Below are 27,410 nucleotides of genomic sequence, written 5' to 3' on the forward strand. Positions count from 1 at the left end.
TAATCATTAGATTTAATATTGTGATTCTTAAATTTTACTATTTACTACCTTTCACTATTACTCTGGAAATTTTAATATGTAAATATTGTAATTTTAAATTCAATTTTTACTGTGTAACTTTTTTAATTTAGTTTAATAATAATTATTGTAATGCGCTTTTGAATATTTTTATAGAAAAAGCGCAATATAAATATTAACCCTCGGACGTTGGGCGTGGATGCCACCCCCCCCCCCCCCCCATAAGGTTTTTTCCAAATTTTGAAAAAAAACGATTTACTCTACAATGCTTAAACTTTCAGTAGCTGTTCATTCATCCTTTGCGGAAATTTTGATATGTCAACCATGTGTCCGTGGTGTGTGACGTTGCCATGGCAACGTCATAAATACAAGCAGGTCTTGCCAAAAATCGTCATTTTTACCATTTTTCCTCATTATTTCCAGTTTTTTTAAAACAGAAGTGCAAGATGTGTTTATTTTTACATTCCGTAAGCATTCTGGCTTGATTTTGCATCAATTTCCGTTATTTTCTGACTTTCTAAGAAAATGTTAAAATCCAAGATGGCGGATCCAAGATGGCGGCTCTAATGACGTCACGTGACGTCATATGACGTGACAGCCAATTAAAATTATGTCATCTTGTAGAGTACGCTAAGGGATTTCTTCTAAGTTCAAAATAATTTCGCTACGCCTTAATATAACGAAAACTCCGGGGAGGGGTTCCATCCACCCCCTCCCCCCCCTTGTACGATGGTGGGGGTGTGAGTTGGCTTGTACGTATTGTTATTATTATTATTATTATTATTATTATTATTATTATTATTATTATTATTATTATTTTTTTTTTTAAAAAATGGACCTGTAACCAGGTGGTTGATTCATTAAGAAATAAAAACGTTACTCTGGTTAAAAATTTTGTAGTAAAATGTTCGTAAAATATCTACAATGTCCCAACGTTTCGGCTTAAACTAAAGCCTTCATCAGGGGAAAGTGATAAGTGAATACAAAAAGCACGTTCTTATATAATATGCAAATCGAGAGCTAATGTTTGTCCCTAAAGGCTAAATTTAGAAATTCGTGCGGTAAATGCATGCCGTCATCGCGGTTTAGCGGATTATTGCAAGTGTTAATTTCCCAAGCCTCCAGAATACGTCTTTTGCGCCAATTTGTGCTTGTACGTAAGATCTTTGACGATTCCCACGAGATGGTGTGGCCAGAATGAAAACAATGTTCCGCTAAAGCTGACTTGTGTGAGTGTTTGTTTTCAACTGCTTTTTGATGCTCTTTGAGTCGGGTGGAAAATTTTCGTTTCGTTTCTCCGATGTAGCTTTTGTCACAAACTTGGCAGGGAATTGAATAAATTGCGCCACGAGTCTGATCTTTTGGCAATGGATCTTTCGGTTTTGGAAACAAATTGCCGATGGTTTGGTGTGGTTTTAAAGCGACTTTGATATTATAATTGCTTAAAATTCGCTTGATTGGTTCCGTAGTACCCTTGATGTACGGCAGAATGCAGAAACCTTTTTTGTCATCCGGTGCAGTTGCAGGCGTTTGTTGAGAAGGTCGTTTCGGTTTGCTTACATCAATCACAAAGCGCTTAGGGTAGCCATTCGCCCTGAGTGCCGCGGTCACATGTTGCATTTCCTTTGACTGTTGATCAACAGAAGATGGAATAGTTTTTGCACGATCAGTCAAAGACTTGACCACAGCCCTTTTGTGAGCAGCCGGATGGTGGGAGTCAAACGAGAGATATCTTTCTGTGTGTGTCGGTTTGCGATAGACTTTAGTGGAGAGTTGGCCATCGTCTTGTCGACAGACAGTGACGTCAAGAAAGGATATTTTCCGTTCTGTTTCTCTTTTAACCGTAAATTGGATAGATGGCTCGATACTGTTCAAATGATTCTGTAAGGTTAGCACCAGGTTGGATTTAACAGCGGCACATACATCATCTACATATCGTTTCCAAAAACACGGCTGGGAAAGGGAGGTGGATAGTGCTCGTTTTTCAAGGTCCTCCATGACCAGATTTGCCATAACAGCTGACACTGGAGAGCCCATGGCGGTTCCGAAGATCTGTTGGTAGTGATTGTTGTTGTACTTGAAGTTTGTTGTCGACAAACAAAAATCCAACAGATCGACAATGTCATTAACAGGTATGGTGGATCTATCCTGCAAGGTGACATCATTGGAAAGCAAATCTTTAGCAACTTGAATGGCGAGTTCCACCGGAATGGATGTAAATAAAGAAACAACGTCAAACGACACCAGCTCTTCATCTTCTTTGAGTGAGACATTTTTCATCTGTTCACAAAATTCCACACCGTTCTTGACCGTGAAATCTGTGTTGCCCATCAGAGGACTCAGGATCTGCGCCAAATGTTTCGATAACATGTAAGTTGGAGAGTCTATGAACGAAACAATAGGTCTCAAGGGGAAACCAGGCTTATGAATCTTTGGTAGACCATAAAAGCGAGGAGGCAGTCCGTCAGAACTGCGGAGTTTCTTGTAAAGGCTGTCACTGATCTTGTTTTCTCGTTTAAGGTTGGCCAATTTTTCATTGAGCTTCCTCTCCGTTCGCTGTGTAGGGTCTTTATCTAACACCTTGTAAGTTCTTTGGTCATTGAGCATTTGCTGCACCTTGTCGTCGTAATCCTTGCGATCCATGACAACGGTACAGTTACCCTTATCCGCGGGGATAACGAGTCGGTCTTGGTCTTTACGGAGATTGTGTAAAGCTCTGAGCTCGGCTTGTGGCAAGTTTGGAGGTGGTACAGTGGCTCTTTGTAAAACCTGCGAAACTTGGGATCTTAACGCAAGTTTGTCGCCTTCCGGTAATCCAGAAATACCGTCTTCAATACCAGCTACAATCTCCGCTGTTGGTATTTTCTTTGGAGCCAAGGCAAAGTTCGTGCCCTTCTGAAGTGCAGACGTTTCGGTGTTGTTCAACGGTTTGCTAGAGATGTTTAGCACCCACTTGTCGCGATTAACTGTCACATCGGGCAAATAGATATTTGACTTTGAGGTTAGGACTTGAAGTTTCTTCGAATGCACAGATCTAATCCTGCTATACTCCTCCTCCTGTTGTTCATAAACTAAGGTCTCGAGGTGTTCAAGGTCCGAGGTGGTTAAACGTGACCGTAAGAAATCCAAAGCAAGTTCCTTTTCTCGAGTCAGTGTGCGTATCTTCTTGTGTGTATCTTCGATTCGCAATTTCAGAAACTGGAAGCCCACGTTCTTCGACAACTTCCAGCCTTTAGGAGACCGAACCGGTGGTTTAATTCTCAAGCTCGGTGGAAGAACTTGAAGGTCTTTGCATCGATGGCTAAAATGTAGGTGTCGGCGATGCCTTGCTGTCTTCAGCATAATTTTGTTGAACGTACGCGCTTTCTGTAAAGTGTCCTTATCGTACTTTTCTGCAATGATTTTAAAAATGGACCTGTAACCAGGTGGTTGATTCATTAAGAAATAAAAACGTTACTCTGGTTAAAAATTTTGTAGTAAAATGTTCGTAAAATATCTACAATGTCCCAACGTTTCGGCTTAAACTAAAGCCTTCATCAGGGGAAAGTGATAAGTGAATACAAAAAGCACGTTCTTATAATAAGACGATGGCCAACTCTCCACTAAAGTCTATCGCAAACCGACACACACAGAAAGATATCTCTCGTTTGACTCCCACCATCCGGCTGCTCACAAAAGGGCTGTGGTCAAGTCTTTGACTGATCGTGCAAAAACTATTCCATCTTCTGTTGATCAACAGTCAAAGGAAATGCAACATGTGACCGCGGCACTCAGGGCGAATGGCTACCCTAAGCGCTTTGTGATTGATGTAAGCAAACCGAAACGACCTTCTCAACAAACGCCTGCAACTGCACCGGATGACAAAAAAGGTTTCTGCATTCTGTCGTACATCAAGGGTACTACGGAACCAATCAAGCGAATTTTAAGCAATTATAATATCAAAGTCGCTTTAAAACCACACCAAACCATCGGCAATTTGTTTCCAAAACCGAAAGATCCATTGCCAAAAGATCAGACTCGTGGCGCAATTTATTCAATTCCCTGCCAAGTTTGTGACAAAAGCTACATCGGAGAAACGAAACGAAAATTTTCCACCCGACTCAAAGAGCATCAAAAAGCAGTTGAAAACAAACACTCACACAAGTCAGCTTTAGCGGAACATTGTTTTCATTCTGGCCACACCATCTCGTGGGAATCGTCAAAGATCTTACGTACAAGCACAAATTGGCGCAAAAGACGTATTCTGGAGGCTTGGGAAATTAACACTTGCAATAATCCGCTAAACCGCGATGACGGCATGCATTTACCGCACGAATTTCTAAATTTAGCCTTTAGGGACAAACATTAGCTCTCGATTTGCATATTATATAAGAACGTGCTTTTTGTATTCACTTATCACTTTCCCCTGATGAAGGCTTTAGTTTAAGCCGAAACGTTGGGACATTGTAGACATTTTACGAACATTTTACTACAAAATTTTTAACCAGAGTAACGTTTTTATTTCTTAATGAATTATTATTATTATTATTATAGTTGTTGCTCATTAAAGATAACTCTCTTCCAAATCTTTATTCTTTAACTTTTAACACGGTTTGGCCAAACCACCCCCCAAATGTGCGATTTGTAGTGACTAATTTAGCATTATTTAGCATAACGGTAATTGTATGAGGTATTTCTTCCCCAAATTTGGCAAGTGAACAGAGGACATCAGGCAAATTATTTTGATCTCATTATTGACATGAAATGTCAAAATATGACGTCACAATTGATGACGTCATATCATACTCTTGATTTAAAGTTTTTAATTTACACAATTTGTTTAGTGCTTTCGAAAGAGCACATCAAGAGGAGTTTAACACTGAAAACCGTTTGTTGATATCATAAAAATTCTATGAGATATGACATTCTGAACTTTGAAAAATGCTTGGCCAAAAAATGGGGACCCCCCCTTGGGTAATTTTGCCAAATTTGAGCTGTTTCTTGGTGCCCACGATTCTAGTTATGCTGCAGATTGGATGTCCTACATGACTAGAATACGAATAACAAAAAAACTCTGAATAAAACGTTTTCCTACCAGTGTTAGTCACTCAAAACCAGTTTTGTGACGTCATAATCGTGACGTCATCAATATTTTTGAGTGCGTATAGTAGCGTTTTACAGCCAAAAAACTAAAAATCTAAAATGATACGATTTTTGGTAACACCTAGCATTCTATTTTGCCAAATTATTAGATTTTATTGATTAAAATTGGAAAAAATAAATCAAAGAAATTGATTTTAGAAGAAAAGTATGGTTCCGGGGGGGACTTTGAAATTTCTTTAAATTGCCATAACTCGAGAAATATTTGTTGTAGCGAGAAGCGGTTTTCGGTGTTTAACTCCTCTAGCCAAGCCCTTTCAAACCACGTAACTTTCTTTTCGAAATTAGAGAACTTCCATAACACGTTTTTGTGACGTCATTAATTATGACGTCATAATTTGACTTTTTGTGTCAATTGTAATAAAAGATTGAATTAGATAACAACCCAAGTTCATCCGCCAAGTTTGGTCAAAAACCATAGAAAATAAGCAAAGTTAGTCTAAATGACCCTTTTTGGGGTCGTTTGGCCCCACCGTGTTTATCCACTTTTACTTTTGTTCTTTGAAGAAATTTAGCAAGGCAGCGATTACTGTGTACCAGAAAAAAAGATAATTCGCAAAATTTAACTCCCCGAGTCATTGTAAACAGCACTCCTGATCTGTAGCTTATTATCTGGACCGGCCGTATTCTTCATTCCTGTGCCACTTATTTTACTCCAGGATACGCTAGGCTTTGGATTACCATCAGCTGAGCAGTAAAACGTGGCAGTCTGGTTCTGAGTGACAGTGAGTGAAGCAGGAGATACAATCACCTCTGGAGCAGATATGGACTCCCCTGGTTCACCTTTAGGTCCCGGATGTCCAGGTGCTCCTGGATTACCTTGAAAACAAAAGAATAAAGATCAGCTTGTATAAAATGACATATACGATTCAGTGTCACATTCTATCCGCGTTATTTGTACAATGTATAAATTTTTTAAGTTCTAATTGAATGAGTTTTGTGATAGACAATAAAAGTCGGCTATCTTAACCCTCGGACGTACAAGCAAACTCATACCCCCACCATCGTACAAGGGGGGGGGGGTGGTGGTGGATAGAACCCCTCCCCGGAGTTTTCGCTATATTAAGGCGTAGCCAAAATATTTTGCACTGAGAAGAAAGCCCTTAGCTTACTCTACAAGATGACATAATTTTAATTGGCTGTGAAGTCACATGACGTCATATGACGTCATAGAGCCGCCATCTTGGATCCGCCATCTTGGGTTTCAACATTTTCTTAGAAGATCACAAAATAACGGAAATTGATGCAAAATCAAGCCAGAATGCTTATGGAATGTAAAAATAAACAAATAAAAAAAAAACTGGAAAAAATCAAGAAAAAACAAATTAAAAATGACGATTTTTGTCAAGACCTGCCTGTATTTATGACGTTGCCATGGCAACGTCAAATACCATGGAGACATGGTTGACATATTAAAATTTCCGCCAAGGATGAATAAACAGCTACCGAAAGTTTCAGCATTGTAGGGTATATCGTTTTTTTCAAAAATTGGGAAAAACCCTATGGGTGGGGTGGCATCCACCCCCCCCCCCCCCTTGTACGTCCGAGGGTTAAAATGTGATGGTCATGAACTCTCAATAAGAGCTAGAGTCTGAGACGTTATTCAAGGTTTCCAGCTAACTGTCAATCAACTTTCCCCATTTTTAACAAGTGGTTTTTCTAGGGAAATAGGTTCTGTCAATTACAGTAATGTTATCATAATCGCTCTTTTTATTAATTTTCTCCACTGCCTGGTCTCAGTTTAGAAACGATTTTGAAGTGATATAACAACATTTATTCAATAAACTATCAATAAATTTACTTTTTGAATTGGCAACACTATGATTAAATTACTGAAATTCATAAAAATAGCGTATTGCTTCAGGGAGAAATAGAAAAAAAACCTAGAAAATCACGTCTACCTTTTTCACCCTTGATTCCAGGAGTTCCAAGATCTCCCTTCATTCCTTGTTTGCCGGGTTCACCCGGTGTTCCCATGATTCCTTTCGTTCCCTTTTTACCCTTGGTTCCTTTGGGCCCTCGTCTCCCGCGATTCCCTTGATTTCCTTTCGGACCGGGGGGTCCTGCCACACACACTCTTCTTGGAGCGAGGCAGTAAGACTCTAAAGATTCCGCAACAATCGAAGTTACGAATCTTTTAAGACCTGTACCATCGCCGACTTCCTTTAGCTTAGAATTGTTGTGGTTGGCTTTTAAATTGCGACGGATAATTTTGCTCCTATATCCGTCGCCTGTGGGGAAATAAAGAAGATATTAACATTATGCAAACTTCTGTGTAACGTGAATAATTATTTTTATTTTATTTCTATGGGTTTTTACTCTTACTATTCCCACGACTGGTCGAAATTTCATTTCTCTTTTCGATAACTGAATGATACAATTTCAACAGATTAGTGGGGAGAACAAACAAAGAGAATCATTAATTTGTTGATAATGTGTTGATGCAGCAATAATCGTTTTTCTTTTTATAGATGTATATATCTTGTTTCTTGCCAAGTTTTGCTGAAGGTCAGTAAAGGTCTTTCATTCATTCAGTTTCATGAAATAAAATACACGCCGGGTCACTGCATGGTTTTGGCATGTCTCCATTTCGAGAAAAGACTAGATTTCCTTTAATTAAAGTCCGCTCAATTGCAAAAAAATTAAAGCCGTTATTTTAAATGGCAATCAAAGAACTTTGTACAAGTTGGACTTGAATGACGTCGTTACATACTGACAATTTAATAACGACATCCTAAGCTTTGCGGTGCTAGCGTTGAATCAATGATGACTAAGCAAGTACCAATTCAGCAATTTTCTTGTCCTCAAAATGAATGGATTAAATATTGACTTCTTGCGTTTATGACCTTCCATATTCTACTAGCAATTCCTATAGATATCTAATCAAACTCATAAACAATTCATCAAAGAAAACTGAAGAAAATTTGTGTTGGAAGTGTACGGTCAACTCCAGTTACATGTAATAATAACGTCTTCAGTTGTTTCGACAACCTATACGTGATTTTCGTCAGCAATTCAGTTGCTGTATCTTTACAGTAGCAGGAACAGGTAACGTCGAGGTACCCGAGCAAGGAAGTAGTTGTTTTTTGTGCATATCGGATATTACAGAAAATATTGATGAAACTGATCAAGTTAATAAAATATTGCCATTCTATACATCCAGGAACAGTTTATTCAATTAATTAATGTTTTGCTCATTCAATCTATATTTAAAAAAATAACATTTTAAACTGTTTCTGGGAATTTTCGACGTTAAAATATTTTAAGGGAACCCTCCATATTGATAACAGTTTGAAACAACCTGAAGAAGACCATTAAAACTGGTCGAAGCGTCGGTTTTAATAAAATATTTTAACCTCGAAAAATCTCGGAAACAGTTCAAAATTTTAATTTTTATAAAGATAAGAGGTGAAAGTTTCAGGAATATGAGCAATCTAAATTTTAAATAAATTCTTGAACTTGTATTTGCCTGTATGATTATTGTTATCCAAGGTTATCCGAACCGTTCTGTTTTAATTCTACGGAAGTCCATTAAATAACATCAACAAATCCTTATTCCTACATCACTTACCACTGACAATATCAGAGTTGTCTTTTACACGAGCTTGATGAGAAACTTCTTGTTCTTTCAGAGCATCTTTGATTTGTTGAATTTGCAGCGTGAATTTTGAATCGATGAGTTCGTGTCATGGGCCACCGTCTCCATTCTCACGAACAACGCGATCGTCAATAACATGTTCAATAGAATCGCAGCAAAAGACAAAATGAAGGAAGCCTTGTGAAGCTTTTCGCTACGTTTGTCTGTGGACATTTCTTTCGACTCTTTTACGCAGATATCCATTGCTCTTAGATGCTTGAATTGAGAGAGAAGATTTACAACAGTGGAATTTTGCTGAACACACGAACACTGTACGTGACATTTTATTTCAGCGGGTCAAGAGTTGCATATAAATAACGAATACCTGCAATATTAGATTACAGAAAAAGATCCAGAATCCCGGAAAACGAGGACTTATGCCAAAAAATAACACAACTACATTCCTGGTGTAAATATGTATCAGTTCTCCTTTAAATATTTTTTATTCTTCAGTCTATTTTTGAACCACGTAGGGTCAATACCTTTTTTTACTCGAGCATGGGGCAGTGGTAATATGTTATGTTCCCTTTTCTCTATTTGATTAAAGAATTTTATTATTTAAAATTTAATTGCCATCTTAAAATGACTGGTTAGCGATCAGAACACAACAAGCTGTTCGAGACTGAAACACGACAAATTCATTTATTAATTTGAATAAACCAAAGTTCAGCAAGTAGGTCGACAGAAAACACTCAAACAATCTTTGGATGTAAAAAATATACCACACAGTTGTGTTTTAGGGAGAGTTTATTCAAATTTTGAAGCAAAATATATACTGTTGATTTGAAATTGAATTAAGTGTGAAAACAAACATATTACCATTTTATAATGACTGTATGCCCTTTCTTCGCCTAGTTGTCACTTTTTCGTTTCTTTTCTTCCGCTTTCTTATCCTTCGCGATCGAAAAAAATCGAAACAAAGAAAAAAAAAAGATAAAGTTTTCAAACTCGCTCTTTGCTGAGCTAGCTTGATCGAATGACGCCATGATTGAGCTGATGTTTACAGACCCGGATATGATCCCGGCCCGCAAATGGTCGCAATGGTCGTAGGACTCTCACAATTATGGGACTGACGCTCTGCTATAAATTGAGTTTCCGGTACACAAGATGTTGGTTTTGAGGTTAAAATAGCCTTAGAGTTTCTTTGCTTGAATGACTTGTTATACGGCATATGATAAAGAAAAACCCAGAGAGCCACTTATAACGGCGTGGACCGTACTAGTAAAGTGGAAAAAGTGACTGTTTACAGCAACGGTCACATGCGCTTTTGACGAGGAAACTGTGCAACCCTTTCCTAAAACTTTGGAACGCTAGCTTTATCTTGAGAAAACTTTGAAAAAAAACATATTTTTACGGTTTTGAAGTTCTTCAGTTGTATACCTTCGCTTAGTTCTACTTTCGGCGGAAAAATTGTTTATTCACCCATTGTGGCTTACTGTGTTTACCGTTTCACGACTACAAGGTTTCGGCAAAGTCACTATCATTAGCTCTTATTACTGATCTTTTTTTTTAAATAAGTTTGCAGATCATCAGTAAGAAAAGAATTAATGCAATGCGCATTACTGACTGTATTTCAATTTAATTGACATACGATAAGTGATCATTCATACAACGAAAGCAGATATTTTTTTCTTAATTAGCGCGAGGACGATTCGGGAATTTTTGGCTCTTTGTGAAACAAAGGGACAACTACTTTGCAGCATAAAGGACAAAGAATAATCCCAATAGATTCATTTTGATCAATAATTTAGACAACAAATGACGAACTTAGTAAATAAACAGTAATATTTCGGTATAAGCTATACCATCATCAAACTGAAGAAAATTTACATACAAGGTTGGTCTTAAATACTGTGGATTACGAGACGAAACAAAACGTTTACTCAAGAGAATAGACGAAGTTCTCTGCTGGATTTCAGTATACGTTGAGGCCCTGTTAGGGGTTTTAGGGATAAGGGATAACTCACAAAAATATTTTAGGGATAAGGGATAAATGTTAAAATAATGATAGGGATAAGGTATAACAACACATTAACAACTCAGTTTTAGGGATAATAAAAAACAAAACAATAGGGATAACAGCTTTGGTAATTTTAGGGATAAGGAATAACTGCCCTCAAAATTATTGGGATAAGGGATTACCTCAACCCCCCTAACAGGGTCTCTACGTTGTTGAGGGAAGGAGCTAAGCGTTTGATGTATAAATATGCCTCTTTGTACAGGAGAAGATTCCAGTTATTGTTACAATCTAATACTGTGTTATCACGGACCGTGACTTGAGTGAAATATTCTTTGTCACAACTAACAGGAGATGGAACAATGTCAGTATTTGAAGTATCCGGTAAATTACACAAATTGTCTATGAAAGTAAGTGAAAGTAATTATCAAACGTTCGCAAGTCAAACGCCTTTCTCTATCTAAAAATTCGTAACGTTGGAAATATTGCGAAGAAATCTTTGTGAATGACTTAGCTTTGCAGTGATACGATCGCGATCACACACAACTCAACACGCTGATCTTTTAACTATTTGCTTAAATTGATTTGGAAGCGCTGTATGTTAGCCCTGTTAAAAAAGTGATAAGCAAGCGGTAAACCGCAGGGCGCGAGAAGCACGCTGGAAACATAACCCCCGTGTCACGTGACTGCTGTGTGACACGAAGTATTAACAGAGAGCGAGAATGATTTCGTTTCGGTGGTTCTCTCGAGAATCGAGCATGGAGAATCTTGCCGAATTTGTCAACTCTGTATTCTTCCGGGTACTGTGACATGCGTGGCGTGACAGTGCGATTAATATTTGTATCTTCTGTAGTTCAGGACGCTTCCCAACAAAAAACTATTCGTATTTGGCCTGGATGTGGGCAACAGTGGAGTTAGGGACTTCCTGTCAGTGTGAAGAAAAGTGGGGCCTATGTCATGGGGCCGCTGCAGAAGCGGTGTAATTATTTTAATATTCGGGAGTTTTCCCTTCTGATCATGATAGTTTATCATTTTACTCCTGTTTCTCTAACTGAAACTAGGAAAAAGACCCCTTTACAACAACCTTTTTTTTAATTTCGTGGCAGGCGAAGAAGTAAATCCAGAGTACAAGTTCGGGGAAAGGGGGAGGAGCAGGCTGAGGAGCCATGAATTCACTCCGAAATTACGCGGTTATTTCAAAGGAAGATCTGAGAAAAAGTGGGTAAAGAATTGACTGAAACTACTGGAAATTATGCTCTCATACAATAACGAAAGAATCTATTGCATTGGAAATTATGCTCTCACACAATCACGAATGAATCTATTGGAAACTATGGTCTCACAAAATAACGACTGAAACTATTGGAAACTATGCTCTCACAAAATAACGACTGAAACTACTGGAAATCATGCTCTCACAAAATAACGAATGAAACTATTGGAAACTATGCTCACACAAAATAACGACTGAAACTATTGGAAACTATGCTCTCACACAATCACGACTGAAACTATTGGAAACTATGCTCTCACACAATAACGACTGAAACTACTGGAAATTACGCTTTCACACAATAACGAATGAAACTATTGAAAATCATGCTCTCACAAAATAACGACCGAAACTATTGGAAACTATGTTCACACAATAACGACTGAAACTATTGGAAATTATGCTCTCACACACAACAACGAATGAAACTATTGGAAACTATGCTCTCACACAATAACGAATGAAACTATTGGAAACTATGCTCTCACACAATAACGCCTGAAACTACTGGAACGATGTTTTGTTATTAATTGAGGATTTGTGGCAGAGTGAGTGAGCTACAACAGAAACTTTATTTGAAGAAGTTAGTTAAAACGCAGCCCAGGGCTGATGTGGACCTTAGCAAAATAAACATATTTTAAATTAACATGACAATGTGGATAAAACTATTGAAAAATAAAATCTCACACAATAACAACTTTCGATTATTTAAATGGGAATTTGTGTCAGGGTGAGTGACGATGTTGATGAAACTATGGTCTCACTCAATTACGACCTTAGTACAGGCATTTGATTGGCTACTTCAGTTACTGATTCTTCCTGAAACTTAACCTAACTTAAATGCCCGTGTTTATTGATTATTTTCACAATACTGCCGCAGCAAACGAGCAAACTCTGTACCCAAGACTGACCGAGTCACAAGCAAGGTTAGTTCAAGTCCTGAAGATCATTGATCTAAATGTGTAAGCTAGGCTAAAAGATTATTTTAACTTATTGGCACACAAACGCTAATATAATACAAGATCGCAGAGACTCGATTCGTGAAGTAATTTCTCGCTTTTAGAACAACAATTAGCTTAATTTGCGTTTTGACCAATTCAAAAGGGAGTTTTCCAAGAAAAAGTGAGGACGGTAACCGCTTTGAGGCAGACCGAGGCACTTGCGTCGACCCGATGATTTTTCGTTTTTGCTAACGTTTTTGCACGTAATAGTTTTTTTGCTGTTTTTATCCATGGACATTTTATTGCCTCGAGATCAGTCATAATATTTTTGGCTATTGACCCTAAAAGTAAAACTGATTTTCGGGTTTGAAACGGATATTATAATTTTGTTTTGTCATATCTTGGACAAGAAATTAAATAATACAAATAAAACTCCCATTAGGCATTCAAAATAATCAAGAGCGACTTTTCTTTTTGACTTTTTGACTTTATTATCCAATGAAGTTGGAGGAACCAGCAAATTCAATATCCAAAGAGAAGCTTAGTTTAAGCTTAAGCTTGTATTGCCGTGAGTTTATTACGACTATAAGCCGCAATATTTCTTCACCCTGTTTACAGAACGCATTAAAGAGAAATTCGTACATTGCATCTAAGTGAAGTTGTGAAAAGTGCTTAGCGACGACAATACAAAAAAGCTTGAGAAAACTTGTTCGGCAAATCAAGATCAATACGCCCTCACTAGCGAACCAATTCCATTTTACATTAAATAACTTAATAAGTGTATAGTAAAATTGTTCGAACTGTGAATGCAGCAGAAGATAAAGATTGTAAAAGATGATCGCCGAATTATGACAGTATCCCAGAAAAGTAAGTGAGCAACCAAATTTTTGAACCAATCACTGGCCAGAAAAAGTAAGACGTCAATACCACGATTCCACGAACACTGTGAACAAGTCTGTGAGCATTTGTTGTGCTGTTAGAATCAGTGATCACTTCCGAAAATCCTCTTTTCAATAAAACCTGGAACTATAAACTGCAAAACTCCATAGAAATCATATTCTTGTTTAGTGATTTACATGCAAACCGAAAAAATGCGATTCCTTTTTTGTCGATATATTTCACTTTCGTTTGTAAAACCGGAAATAAGTGCTAACTTTTTTCATATAAGGTGGAGCATTTTAAAGATTTCTGTCAAAACGAGAAATTTCTCGAGTTTTCAGCTTTTCGCCGTCTTCATCAGTGCTTTCTGCTCTGTTCGGCCTTCTTGATTGACAGCTGTCAAAAATGGCGCGAAATGAAATGCTCGCTCGGCTTAGCCATTAATGCAAAAATTGTCTAAACTGCATTTGAAATTGGCGTCTTGTTACGTTATGGAGTATTTTGAAAATAACTTCGACGTTAGAATTCAAGTAAAAGTAAAAAGAACATACACGGAGATCAGCAAAACATTCCGGAAATACGAAGAGGCTTCTCGGGAAGAAACTTGCGCTTATTCTGTTGATACAGACTTGTAACCTGCCGTTCGAGGCAGTAGCAGTAGTTCGTGCGAAAAACCGAGAATTTCACAAAATAATGGATTGGTGGATAACGTTGAGCCGGGGTCCTGGGGTACTGGGTACGGCGTTCCGGGGTCTTTGAAAAACACGGGATCCGAAAATATGATGTGAGAAAAACGAGATCTTTGGAAGACACGTGGACTGTGGAAAACACGGAGTCCCGATTATTTACGTAACCGAAAGCAAAAACTCAATGCGCATTTTCGCTGACAAGTTCCAAGACTCAGAAATGTACGCACCGCAACAACAAGCGAGAGACATAAAATTTATTTTCAATCCTAGCTTCACGTAAATTTGTTCAACAACTTTTGTAAAACCGGAAATAAGTGCTAACTTTTTTCATATAAGGTGGAGCATTTTAAAGGTTTCTGTCAAAACGAGAAATTTCTCGAGTTATCAGCTTTTCGCCGTCTTCATCAGCGCTTTCTGCTCTGTTCGGCCTTCTTGATTGACAGCTGTCAAAAATGGCGCGAAATGAAATGCTCGCTCGGCTTTGCCATTAATGCACAAATTGTCTTAACTGCATTTGAAATTGGCGTCTTGTTACGTCATGGAGTATTTTGAAAATAACTTCGACGTGAGAATTCAAGTAAAAGTAAAAAGAACATACACGGAGATCAGCAAAACATTCCGGAAATACGAAGAGGCTTCTCGGGAAGAAACTTGCGCTTATTCTGTTGATACAGACTTGTAACCTGCCGTTCGAGGCAGTAGCAGTAGTTCGTGCAAAAAACCGAGAATTTCACAAAATAATGGATTGGTGGATAACGTTGAGCCGGGGTCCTGGGGTACTGGGTACGGCGTTCCAGGGTCTTTGAAAAACACGGAATCCGAAATGTGGAAAAAAAACGAGATCTTTGGAAGACACGTGGACTGTGGAAAACACGGAGTCCCGATTGTTTACGTAACCGAAAGCAAAAACTCAATGCTCATTTTCCCTGACAAGTTCCAAGACTCAGAAATGTATGCACCGCAACAATAAGCGAGAGACATAAAATTTATTTTCAATCCTAGCTTCAATCCTTCGTTCAACAAGTTTAACTGCAAGCTCAGAAGTTTACGTACCGAGATAATAAACGTTTTCTTTTATACACAAGTGAAGGACTTAAACCGGTGGATCAAAGTCGATTGTGTTTGAAAATTGAACCCAATTACTTGAGCTTCAAGAATTCACGAATTCTGAAGACATTAAATGGCAAGAGACGTACCAGCTAGCTTAGAAATGCACAAAAAGCACCAGGCTGAAAGAGTTTAAATTTAAATTTTTGCACCAAAGAATATCAACACACGATTTCTTGTTTAAAATAAAAATCAAAGATGACTCTAAGTGCCCCTTCTGCCGTGAGGCACCAGAAAAAAAATACTTCACCTTTTCTGGAAATGCCCTAAAACGGAATCCTTCTGGACCGATATGACAACTCGGCTGACGCAGTGCAAAATCATTCCAAACAATAATTCATTGGAGTGTACTGTTGCTATGGGTTTAAGGAGTCTCGATGTAGTTTTTTAACCCTAGGGTGGTCGTTTTGAAAATGAAAATTATCTAGGAAGCCAATGCTCGATTTTTGCAAAAATACACCAAAATGATCAAATATGACCAAAGTTTAATTTTTAACTGGTCACTTCGTCACAAAGGTTACCATAGCAACGATTGTTGTTTTCTTTTGTTTTCAAACAAGCTTGATTTTCTCGAAATTTAGATTGACTCTTGGTATTCATTTTGTAATACGTTAAAGTATAGTGGATTGACTACCTGTCGACAAAATTTTAGAAAAATCTGTAAGAGCGTTTTAAAGTAAATCAAGAATGAAGTTTTTTGTAACTTCTCGTAGTTTCCTAAAATCGGCAGTCGATAAATTTTAACAAATCAAAGCAAAAACTCTCTCGCTTTCAGTTAATGGTCTTTGATGGTTTAAGTATTTATATTTCGTTTTGAATAACTGCGCTCAAATACTACCAAACAATTTAAAAGCGCCTGTTTCAAATTAAAAAGGGATTTTTCTAAAAAACTTCATTCTTGATTTACTTGAAAACGCTCTTACAGATTTTTCTAAAATTTCGTCAACATTTTTCTAAAATTTCGTCAACAGTTAGTCAATCTACTAAACTTTAACATATGTTTGTATTGTATTGTTGTGAGCATTATTAAAATTAAAACTTTCTTTGCATTTCAACAGAGGTTTTATTTTATCAGGTTGCCAGTTTTGAAATTCGGACGTTTAATTAAGTTCGGTTACAGAGCTCAATCGAACTCAATCCACGGATCGAGTTCGATTGAATTTGATCGAGTAAAATTTTGTTCTTCAATTCATTACAGATACATAAAGGTAACACACGTAGGCATGTGAATACATGCAAATATCAATTTATTTATTTTCGACAATTTAAACTAACAAATAGTAATTAATTTAAACATGCGTGTTAGCGTACAGATACAGCATACAGAAAAGACTTGTATTATATTTGGTATCTAAGGGACGGACCATTAGAAAAGTGATGGGGGGGGTGGGGGAAAAACCAAAAAAAAATTCATGCAAGCCAAAATGGCAAGAAAAAAAAATCGTGCAAAGGGGGAGGCAAAGAAAAAAAATTCGTGCAGAAGGAAAGGTCCTATTAATACCTGAAAATACCTGCCATCATTTAACACTTGATGAGATCTATTTTTCGACGAAATATATGGTGGAGAACGCTGAAAATAGCATTTAAGAGCCTAGAAATTTCAAAATTTTCTGGGGGAGCATGCCCCCACACCCCCCTAGATGGATTGTGATCATAACATTCCTTCAGCTCGTCTACCTCTAGCCTGGGTAGATTGCTTACTAGTTAACTCATTTCTCAAACAGATTGCAACCATGAACGGTACGATATACAGTGGTCTTAGTTTATGTTGTCAATTCCGGTCAAATAGGATTTCTGCAGTAATTATTTATGAATTTCTATTACGTATTGTTTTATTTTTTGCATATGTTTATGTCTAAGTTTTCCCACGGACTTTACACAGAAATATATGAAAAACACAAATCTATTATACGAAGTAATCGAGAAATTCATCCTGCTTTGGTGTGTTAAGAAACGAAAGAAGATGTGTAAGAAACTGCATATAGAATTACAGTGTCCATTAGGGACAATTATGGTGGCGTATGATTGGGATCGCGCTTTAAAAGCTGATATCAATTCAAAAACCTCTAATCCATTACAGACAATCAAACAGACTTTTTCCTTATTAACTATTTTTTGTAGAAAGGGGTGGATCCCCGGGGTGGATCATGTAATTTCCAACCCTCGCCCAGGGGTGGGTGTTTTGAGCTAGAAGGAAGGGGTGGGTCTCCACTTTTTCCAATTGCACCGCCCTTTGATCCCCCCCCCCCCCCCTCGGTACTTATTGACAGTCCCTAAAGGATGAAGTCAACGAACAACAGCATTTTTAAAATATTTAAAAAATAATCAACAAAGCAACATTTGTCAAAAAACATGGTATAAAGTAACAAAACATGGCATTTGTCTGAAGAAAAAAAATTTGTCTAAAAAAAAAATTCGAGCAGAGGATTTCACCCGAAAAAAAAATTCCTGCACAAGAAATGGACAGAAAAAAAAATTCATGCAAGCCGAAAATTCCCCACCCCCCCTATCACTTTTCTAATGGTCCGTCCCTAACTTCACTTGGGGGGAGGGAGTAATTTACTCTGGCGCTCGCATTGGAAAGATAAACTACTAAAAGCCATGTGCATTGACCGGCAAATTGTAGCACTTTCGGTAACGGCAACTTAATCTCCTTTTCTAATCTAGGAACTTACATTTGAAGCACCGAGAGTCCACTTTTGAACGAAAATCAAGCGATAAAGATGTTCGCGATTCGGTTCACCCTGGTAACTTTACTACTGGCCTTACTTTTCACCAACCACTTGGTGGCTCCTAAAGCAGCTAATGCTGGTTCCAAAAGTGAGTATTATCGTAGCGTTGTGACTTTAATTTGTCCGGCAGTGTCGATGGAGAAATAAACTCATTCAAAGTATATATATTTTTCCTTTCACATAACTGTTACAGGCCAAACATTGGCTTTAGGTCATTTTTTTGTCAACGTAGGTAACTTTTTAGCCTAGCTTTCATTTGTTTTTAACCTAGTTTTTTTAATACTAGGTTAATCATAAATTTAAACACCTCCCCTCCCTCGGTGTCTCTGAACCATCCATCACCATCCTTACTCACCCTCCTCTATCATCAACTATTACCCTCCTCCCAAGTACTATCATCTAATTATTATTTTTTACCTTTTTACTTACCTGCACTTCTAGGATTTGATCTCTTAATCTCCAGATTTGCTGTCCAACCACTTATCAATTTTGCCACGTAGGAAACGTTGGGTGAACCACTATTTTTTTGTTTAATATATACCTCCAATACAATCCATAACCCTACTAAACCATCTGAATGCAATGGTCACACGAAACACCTTTCCACGACTCATCAGTATGGCATAGTCAGGCGTAAGGGTCTCACATAAGATCATTGACCCCGCCGTTTACTCCAGATGCGAACCCAAAGGTTGCTTTAAACCTCAGCTTAAGATGTGTCGTGTGACCGTTGCATTTAGATGGTTCATTTTCAATAGCCTTAATAACAACCCTAAATTTGACCTAGGTTGGAGAAAATAACCAAGGTTAACAAAAGAAAATAACCTGTAACATAACCATAACACGTTGAATTACATTGAAGGCGCCATTCCGTTAAGTGAGAATGAAGCAAAAGGCTTTCTGCGTCGTAAAGAACCAGGAATTATGCGACGGGACAATGAACAAGGGGAATACGGGGAAACTGGAGACACTCAGGAATTTGGAGAGCAGAATGAACAGGATGAACAGTAAAGATCTCCACCTCCTGATTGCCAGGTATATTATTGACGCTGCTGATTTTTTCAGCTTAATTTTGTAGAGTACTTCTTTGTCATTGCCATTTTGCCTCATTCTTATTCAATAAAATATATGTTGTTTTCTAATTTTTTTCCTTCCTCTTGAATTGCAGCTTCAAGATATGGCCACAGTTATTGATTCGATAACACGATGAAGTTTAACTCCATAGATGAATCAAAATGCAGTAAAAAGTAACTAAAAGAAAAGAAAGAAATTAGTTTGTAAAACAAAGATTCAAAATAAAAAAAATCCTTAAAAGAAATATTTCAATTGCGAGTCTTTCATAAAAGGGAAAATGAAAATTAAAATATCCGTGAAACTTGACAAAAAGTGAGAACTGAGAACTTCACGGAGAGAAAATATGAATGCATTGGACGTATAATTGTATACGCCATTGGAACCTGGAAAGAGGAAAGTAAAAATGAGAATAATTTCAAAACAAGTATTCAGAAAAAAAGAGAAAATATTAAAGAAAATATATCTCTACGAAATTTTGACCAGCACAGGCAACTGAAACTTCACAGAATTTCCTTTAGCGATGTCTTGTTTTACTTTTTTAGCGCTTCTCATTCACTCGTAACCAGTTAATTTAGGAGAGGATATACAAGTTCTCGTCATAAATAATTTTGATTTCATACTTAGTAATAATTATATATCTTTTCAGTAACAGAGGTTTTTTAAAATCCATTTAACTCAGCACAGTGTTCAAGGTTATTAGCTCAAAGACTAAACCGTAACGTACGTTAATATCACAAACGTCATGCGCGGAGTTTTATTATTATTTAAAGGGCGCGAAGTTTTTTCTTTGAACCAGCTGTGTAACATGTCGTACCCGCGAGTATTTCACGTCATATTCTTTTTATGAAATATTTGGGATATTTAAATAGCAGCAAGCGATACAAGGACGACAATTCTCAGAGCCCTTACTCTTCACTATTGAAAAACAGTTAAATAGTCAACAGCTATTGACCGAAGTGGAGCTGGCTAGTGGTGGATATTAAATATAGTAAATATTCCCCACTAGCCACCGACCCTGAGGTGAATAGTTGTTTTAGCATATATTAAAAAAAACTCATTAATAATTCATAAAGAAAATACAAAAGAAATTAATGTTTAATGAGTGTCTTTATATTTGATAAAGACACGGCTAACCTTTACGTCCAATTTTCTTGCCCAAAATAACCCCAAATCTAAATATAAGTGCAAGAATGAGTTGACCTACATCAGAAGATTTTTAAACCGTTCAATAAATTCGCCGTTCGTGTTTTATCAAGTCTAAAACACTTGGCTGCGCCTCGTGTTTTAAACTTGATAAAACACTGCTGCTCATTTATTAAACATTACCTAAAACAGTTTGATAATATAGCCTGAAAGGATGATTTTTAAGTTTATTTCTGTCGAAGATTACAATTTTCTCGCGCGAGTTGCTCGGAGGTGAAAGGCAAAGGATATTCGGAGTTTGAACAACCAATCAGCGCGCGCTAAAAACGCTATCCACTGTTTGTACTCAAACAGCTATTCACCTCCGAGCAACTTGCGCGCGAAAACTGTACTCGTCAACGTAATAAACTAGTCAAACGTCATCCTTTCGGGATATATAATCTTACCGTTTAAGTATATACTAAAACAACTATTCACCTCAGTGTCATTGGCTAGCGGTGGATATTCACCTGCACTTCTGTAGATAGTTGTTAAATATATCGGAAAAAGAGTGGCGTTGAACATGATAATCGAAAGTTAGGTCAAAACGTCGTTCACGTACGTGACCTTGTACTTGTACTCCGCTCTAAAAGTCCCCTTTTTTTTCATTACCACGCTTTTAATTTTCTACCTAAATCCAAAAGCAAGTTTTATTAAGACGGACGAGTGGAACGCAAAGGAAGTTCTTACCACTGCCCGGTAAAAGGGCACATACCATGATAATGAGCTTTTTTTTAGCTTTAACGCGAGTCGCCATTGCAAATGATACTCTTTCTTTAATTTGCGAAAGACGAAGGTTTTGTCCCAAACGTTCAGTGAATAACCGTCACCGCTCACCACCTTAATAGTCAGTACGTTTTTACACATCGAGTGCCATCAAAATCGAGTGCCATTCTTAACTCTTAAATACAGGATTAAAATTATAGGCCTGAAGTTACATGTTAGTTGATAATGATATTTAATACCTCTCACTGTATATAATAATTTAAACGGCAGCACAAGTCTAGAAAATAGGTCACCAAGGGTGACATGAGTCTAATGCCGTATGGCATAGTGATACAGATTGCGCGGTGTTCGTAAGCCGGTTAAAATTGGTTAGAGGTTTGTGTTCGGGAGTTTAATTTAAAATGCTTATAGCAAGCTAGGGGCATCGTGGATGATTATGGATGAAAACGAAACAGTCATAAATGTTATATGCTTCACAAAATTTAAAGTATGAACAGGAGTTGATGTTACTTCTTCCGTATTGTCAGTAAAAGCAGAAACGATTAAACATTTGGACAAGATTGCGTGACGATTTACAAAAAGCATGTTCATTACAACAAGGGTTGAAGAACTTCACATCGTTTTCTTTCAGATTTTTCACCATTTTGATGATGACTCTTGAAACAGATTTTGCAATAAAAGCACTTGAAATAGTGACTGTTACTCCATTGTACTGTAAGCACTTAGTGACAGATTTTCCTAAAAACGGGTGTAAATGCTCACGTCAATATAATGATGACCTTTTGAACGCTGGAAACTAGGCAATTATTATCGAGCTACCATACACAGGAGCGAAGACTGTTTATCATGATGTACAAATTTCGCGAATCATCACTTCCATATCAATGTAACCATTTTATGATTTTTCTAGCTGTAAGAAGAACTTAAGATCTCTGAGAGTCGTAAAAGCATGAAATTCGATTTCAGTGTATGGCAAAGGCCGGGACAGTGTAATACTGCAAAGCGGCCAAACAAACGCATTTTGATTTAGTCGCGTAACTTGATTTACATTTATCCATGTACATCTTTTATTTTTGAAGGTTTTTGTTTGCACTGTAAAGAAAAAATTGGTCAAAATTCGAATGACTTAAATACAAAATACGAGGTAAAGTTTTCTATTTTTTAAAACAAAATAAATATTTGGTCGCATTGTGTAAATAAACGCGAGTCGCCGTCGAAATATTTTTTCTCAAAGACGTCTTGCTTTTTAAGCAAGACGAAAACACAAGTGCTTAACTGAACTGAAAACGAAGATTTATTTTCACAAAAAGCTTACAAATGTCTTAACTGGAAAATTATTTCGTCCTGTTCAAGTGTTGAATAATCGTGACTTGAGAAAGAACTTTTAATTATGCGTGGGAACACGTGTCGCTGATTGGCTGTTTTTAATTGAAACTAATCGTGCGTGTCCGTACGGAGTCCGTTCTTGCAGCTGATCATTGTTTTCTACATTACAGCGAACGATTATCGATCCCGAACCATTCCCTTGGGATTGCTAACAGCTTTTTTCATATAACAAAGAGTCTAATGCGCATGCGCAAAGCGCACGCAAGCATTAGACTCAAAAAACTAGATAAACCACGAGTCTAGATAAACTCCTTGACATTTCCATAGCTTTTCTTTCTCGACGTCCATTACTAAAAAGCTCACATGTCAGATCATGATTACTCGACTATCCACCGCGCCAGACCTGGGGATAAAAATATCTCAGGATATTGTTTGCCGATCCCACAATTCTTAGCTAGCCTTAGCACTAAGGGCATGGAAGTAGCTTACCGGCAATACTCACCCCTTGAACTTTTAAAGGCCGTGATTCCCAAACTAACGCGAAATTTGTTTTCAATGCTTATATTCCCACAGTTTTCTAAACACCCACATAAAAAATCTTCCCAGATATAGCGGTTCAAAGTTGTCAAACTTCCTCCTTCCCAACCCCCATAAACCCTAACGCACTGGTGCCCAGGCGCCACACTGCCAACATAACAACAACAGCGCTATTTTGAAAACCACTTCAAATTAAACCATCTTTACGCCACGGCAAGCTCAAAAATACACGCCAATCGTACCTTGCTGTTTTGTTTAAGTAACACAATGGAGGCTCATGCGCTTGTGATCGTGGTTCGAACAAGATTAAAATATTGTCTGCTTTAGGCAAAGAAATTGTTGTTGTTGCAGACTGTGAAGCCGCACCTGAAGCATTTCTGCGTGCACAGTTTCACGTTAATTTTGTGTACTAAGCGTTCAATTTATTGTGTATGATGAAAATGTTCGGTGTTTTTGCAAGAAGGAATTGATGTTTCACGGCTTTCGCTTCTTAACCCGTGGTCACCCCTGGTAATAAGCCACTTAAATGCCTGTTGCGAGGTTTTGGTTATTCAATCTGAAAAGATGGGATATATAAGTCAACCAAGAGACGACGAGATGCATGCATGGTTTGAAATGTGTGTTAGAAATCTGCCAGCCGCCAGCGGTCACTTGCAGCCTGTAACAAACTCAAGGGCTGTCTCACGCGGCAATGTAGCTAGATTTCCCCTAGTATAAGATAACAATAGTATAAAACAAAATGCCATAATAGTTTTTGTTTTTATTTATTAACTGCAAAAACACATAAAAATTACTTACAATGCGACTCCTTGGCGAACTAAACAACTAAACGATTACATACTCTATAATTAGCGATGTGATAGGTTTTTCACATGGTACAAAATAACACCTCACATGTGAGCAAGCTACTAGGACATCACAAAAAAAGAAAAATCAAACATCACTGCTTGAAATTTCCTTGTTTTTTAAGTCCCAGCGTGTTTCTTGCTCAAAAGCAAGATGTTATTTTGTACCATACGTTGCATGACTAAAGCATCAGTAATCACAATGTTATAAGAGTTTATTACTTGAAGAATGCATGCTTCTTAAGAATAAACCCAGGTTATAACCCAAGGCCATCCGAAAGTTAAAAGGAAACCATAAAGGAAGAAGGCAAGTCCGCCCAAGAATGGAGAACATCGCAGAACCAAGTTTTGGCTGATGCGAAATGTAATATAGAAATACAACATTTCAACTTCGTTCCAGAGTACAGTCATAATTATGTCGCGTCACAATGATCTCACATTACTAGCACTGTTTATACCTTAGATAATTAGCTACAGTAGGGAATGAATAGAGCTCTTAGTTATGCCTTGCAGGGATACCGTGTCTTTCACTCAAAATTGAAGTGACGTGGCTAGTCTTAAGTTCACCTTAAGTCTTAGATACTTTTATATCAATTGGAAGGCTATTCCACGATACAGCACACCAATGGGGAAAACTTTAATTTTTCGAACATAATCAGTGCGAGGTTGAGGAAGGGCAAACTTCATTTCATTATTTGGTAATCAAATAACCAGTTGTATCATTAAGAAAGATGAAATTCGATGGCAATGATAGATAATCTTGGGCCTCTCCATTCAAAATTTTCAACACCATAATAGCAAAAAAAATCATTATAGCTTCGGTAGAAAAACTCCATCTACATGCATGGCTCCTTAGCATGTTCCAATAAGTCTCCGTAAAGGGTCTGTAGCATTAAAATCATAAAGAGCAGACATCAATAATACGAGCCGCACAGTTTTGCAGCTTCTAAAGTTTCTCGGTAAGACCATTACTGCAACATCCCCATACTATGCTACGATAGTCAAACTAGGGCTTTACTGACCAAACCATTGAAAATGGTCTAACGCTAAAGTGTGGATTTATTCAAATTTTCGTATATAAAGAGCAGATTAAACGGGGTATAATAGCACACTTTTAACTACCCCATGAGGAATTTTATACATGTCACTTGTTTTTGTTTTCATCAATGTTTATCAATGCATTTATATACTACTTTATTAGAAGCCAGGATACGTTTACTCGACGTTTATGTCCGAGTATGTTATTGCTTTGGTCCTCGAATAAGTTAATACATCTTTTCATTATTTGCAGAGTTTAAAAAAAGTTTTCTTTTAGCTTTCAGCGCTCGATAATAAAGTTTGTCAAAATTTTGTCAAACCAATGTTCTTTGATTCGGAATATTCCTTATACTATCGCTTATTTGGAATTTTAAGCTACGGAATCAAATAGTTTCAATTCCGCGGCAGTTGGGCGTACAATTTTTTTTTCCTACGGACCTTATACAGGAATCCTTTTTTCACAAGGTTTTCCAAGAAAACAGGGTGCTCGCCCGTACCTAGCCTCCCACGCAGTCGTTCGATCACCCCTAAAAGAAGACTGTGTGAAAGGTTACAGCCTGTACTAATCATTCGATAATGTTTATTTTAGTAAAACACTTTTTGAGATCATCAGTGCTATAAGAACGTACGTCAAGTCACCTGGCCTAACAATTCACACACCAAAATGCTTCGCGATAATTTGTCGAAAAGTTCACGAAGTTCGGACACTGCTGTGTAAAAAAAAATGTTTAAGTGAGATAAGGTTAAAGTCAGCACTGGAATTTTGTGCCCCCTTCGTTCGCCAAAACTGGGTTTGTTTTCGGACAAGCAGACAACAAATAGTAAAAAGAAACATGAACTGGCGATCATACATCCAATTTATAGTATACCTCCACCACAAATCAAATTTTTCGTGACCTGCTTGTAACCAGGGAGGAAGGAGTGTGCAAGTCGTCATGTTTCTTTGTCCTCGTAACGGTGCCTCGCTACACTGAGGAAGTTCTACTGCCAATCAACCAGTAGCTAAGAATGGCGTTGGAGCCCTAAAAAATCTATTACAATCCTTGAAACCTGTTTGCTTTTTAGATATATAGCGATAAAAACAGCATTAAAGTCCAAAAAGAAGCACGAGAAGTTATTTAGCTCCATAAAATCTAAAACGTTTTTTTTCTCAAGTTGTTGTTTTGTGTTTTGCAAACCTCACTACGACTGTTTGTAAAATCATGTCAGTGATGAATTAGGACGATTATATGATATTTTACCGTGATTTTAGTTTAAATTTTATCAAATTAGCAACGTGTATAACTATGCGCAGTGGTATTATGTATTTAGAGAATTTGTTGTTATTACTTCGCTAAAAGCGGCAGTGCACTTCAAGATGTCTCTGAAAGTAGTAGCGACATTTTTGTTTCGCAAATGTCAGGGCATTTCAAAACTTGTTCGCTAGGAGGAATCGTTCCTTTTTTAATAAGCAACTAAATTCTCTGAATAATTTCAATTGTGCTATTATGATCTACTTTAAACAAATAAGGTAACACGAACCTGCTTTTAATCACGGTATGCACCATAACTCAAAAACTTATGTTATCTACACGTTTAAATGTTATGAGGCGAAAAAAATAAAGAATAAACATAAAATTAGTTTCGGACAGAATAGATCTTTAAAAGATGACTCAAGCAAGGTAGAACACCTCTATCTCATCAGGGCTTAATTTAAATGTCCCAGCCAGGACTGTTTTTCTGTTTTGTACTCCACTTGGAACAGGGTAGGAATTGCCAAAGTTTGTGTATGAAGCAGTGTTGCTGTTGGCATTGTTGGCAATGTAGATGTCCCATTTACCAAATGACGGACCATATCCTGAATACCTGTAAATTGCTTGCGAAGGATTTTTCACCAAACTCCTAAATGGTGCCACGCCTTCTTTGTTGCGGAGAGAAAATATGAACGCATTAGATGTAGTACCCCATCCACCACTGGACTCTGAAGAAGAAATACACAGCAAGCATTACAAAAATTAAAGTTAAAGTTCTACAAAATGTGCATTTTCTTGACACATTTTGGCTATTTGTTGTTTTAAAAAAATAACTTTATATAAGGCGAGGAGGTATTATCAAATGTTTGATAAAAATTCGTTGGGTATCTTACAGGTGCACCGAGAAGACGCTGTTTTCTGTTTCCCATTCACCAGTCTCTTATTTCTTCACGGCTTTCTCGGTCCTCTTCTTCTAAAAAAAAACGTGCGTTGCAAGGTCTCCATACTTTTCTGTTACAAATATTTACTTACTGTCTAGTTTGTCAAATAACACAACAAGGGGTTTATTTTAAAGTTG

General features: G+C 37.4%; 1 protein-coding gene, 2 long non-coding RNA genes and 1 pseudogene across 7 annotated transcripts in view; 2 read left to right on the forward strand and 2 right to left on the reverse strand.

Annotated features, from left to right (window-relative positions):
- Positions 1 to 8,875, reverse strand: part of LOC144665731 (uncharacterized) — a 54,495-nt pseudogene extending 45,620 nt beyond the window's left edge. The window contains exons 1-3 of the transcript XR_013573008.1: positions 8,729 to 8,875; positions 7,059 to 7,388; positions 5,725 to 5,976 (exon numbers count right to left, since the gene is read on the reverse strand). The product of XR_013573008.1 is annotated as an uncharacterized LOC144665731 (transcript). The remainder of the gene's footprint in view (positions 1 to 5,724; positions 5,977 to 7,058; positions 7,389 to 8,728) is intronic.
- A 2,223-nt stretch (positions 8,876 to 11,098) lies between these two features.
- LOC144665820 (uncharacterized) overlaps positions 11,099 to 27,410 on the forward strand; it is a 100,309-nt gene continuing 83,997 nt past the window's right edge. Inside the window, exon 1 of the long non-coding RNA XR_013573030.1 lies at positions 11,099 to 11,161. This is a non-coding gene — a long non-coding RNA (uncharacterized LOC144665820). The remainder of the gene's footprint in view (positions 11,162 to 27,410) is intronic.
- LOC144665821 (uncharacterized) lies at positions 12,796 to 19,692 on the forward strand. Its single transcript, XR_013573031.1, has 4 exons — positions 12,796 to 12,950; positions 18,308 to 18,460; positions 19,235 to 19,407; positions 19,541 to 19,692. It is a non-coding gene; the product is annotated as an uncharacterized LOC144665821 (long non-coding RNA).
- The window catches only part of LOC144665694 (uncharacterized), a 32,342-nt gene continuing 28,892 nt past the window's right edge, over positions 23,961 to 27,410 (reverse strand). For all 4 annotated transcript variants that reach the window (XM_078526982.1, XM_078526981.1, XM_078526984.1 and 1 more), the window contains one exon: positions 23,961 to 27,060. In XM_078526982.1, the coding sequence (XP_078383108.1) occupies positions 26,753 to 27,060 (308 nt within the window). In that variant the 3' untranslated portion in view covers positions 23,961 to 26,752. The remainder of the gene's footprint in view (positions 27,061 to 27,410) is intronic.

This window comes from Oculina patagonica, chromosome 9, assembly GCF_052425735.1.
Source record: "Oculina patagonica isolate OP01 chromosome 9, crgOcupat, whole genome shotgun sequence".
NCBI lineage: Eukaryota > Metazoa > Cnidaria > Anthozoa > Scleractinia > Oculinidae > Oculina > Oculina patagonica.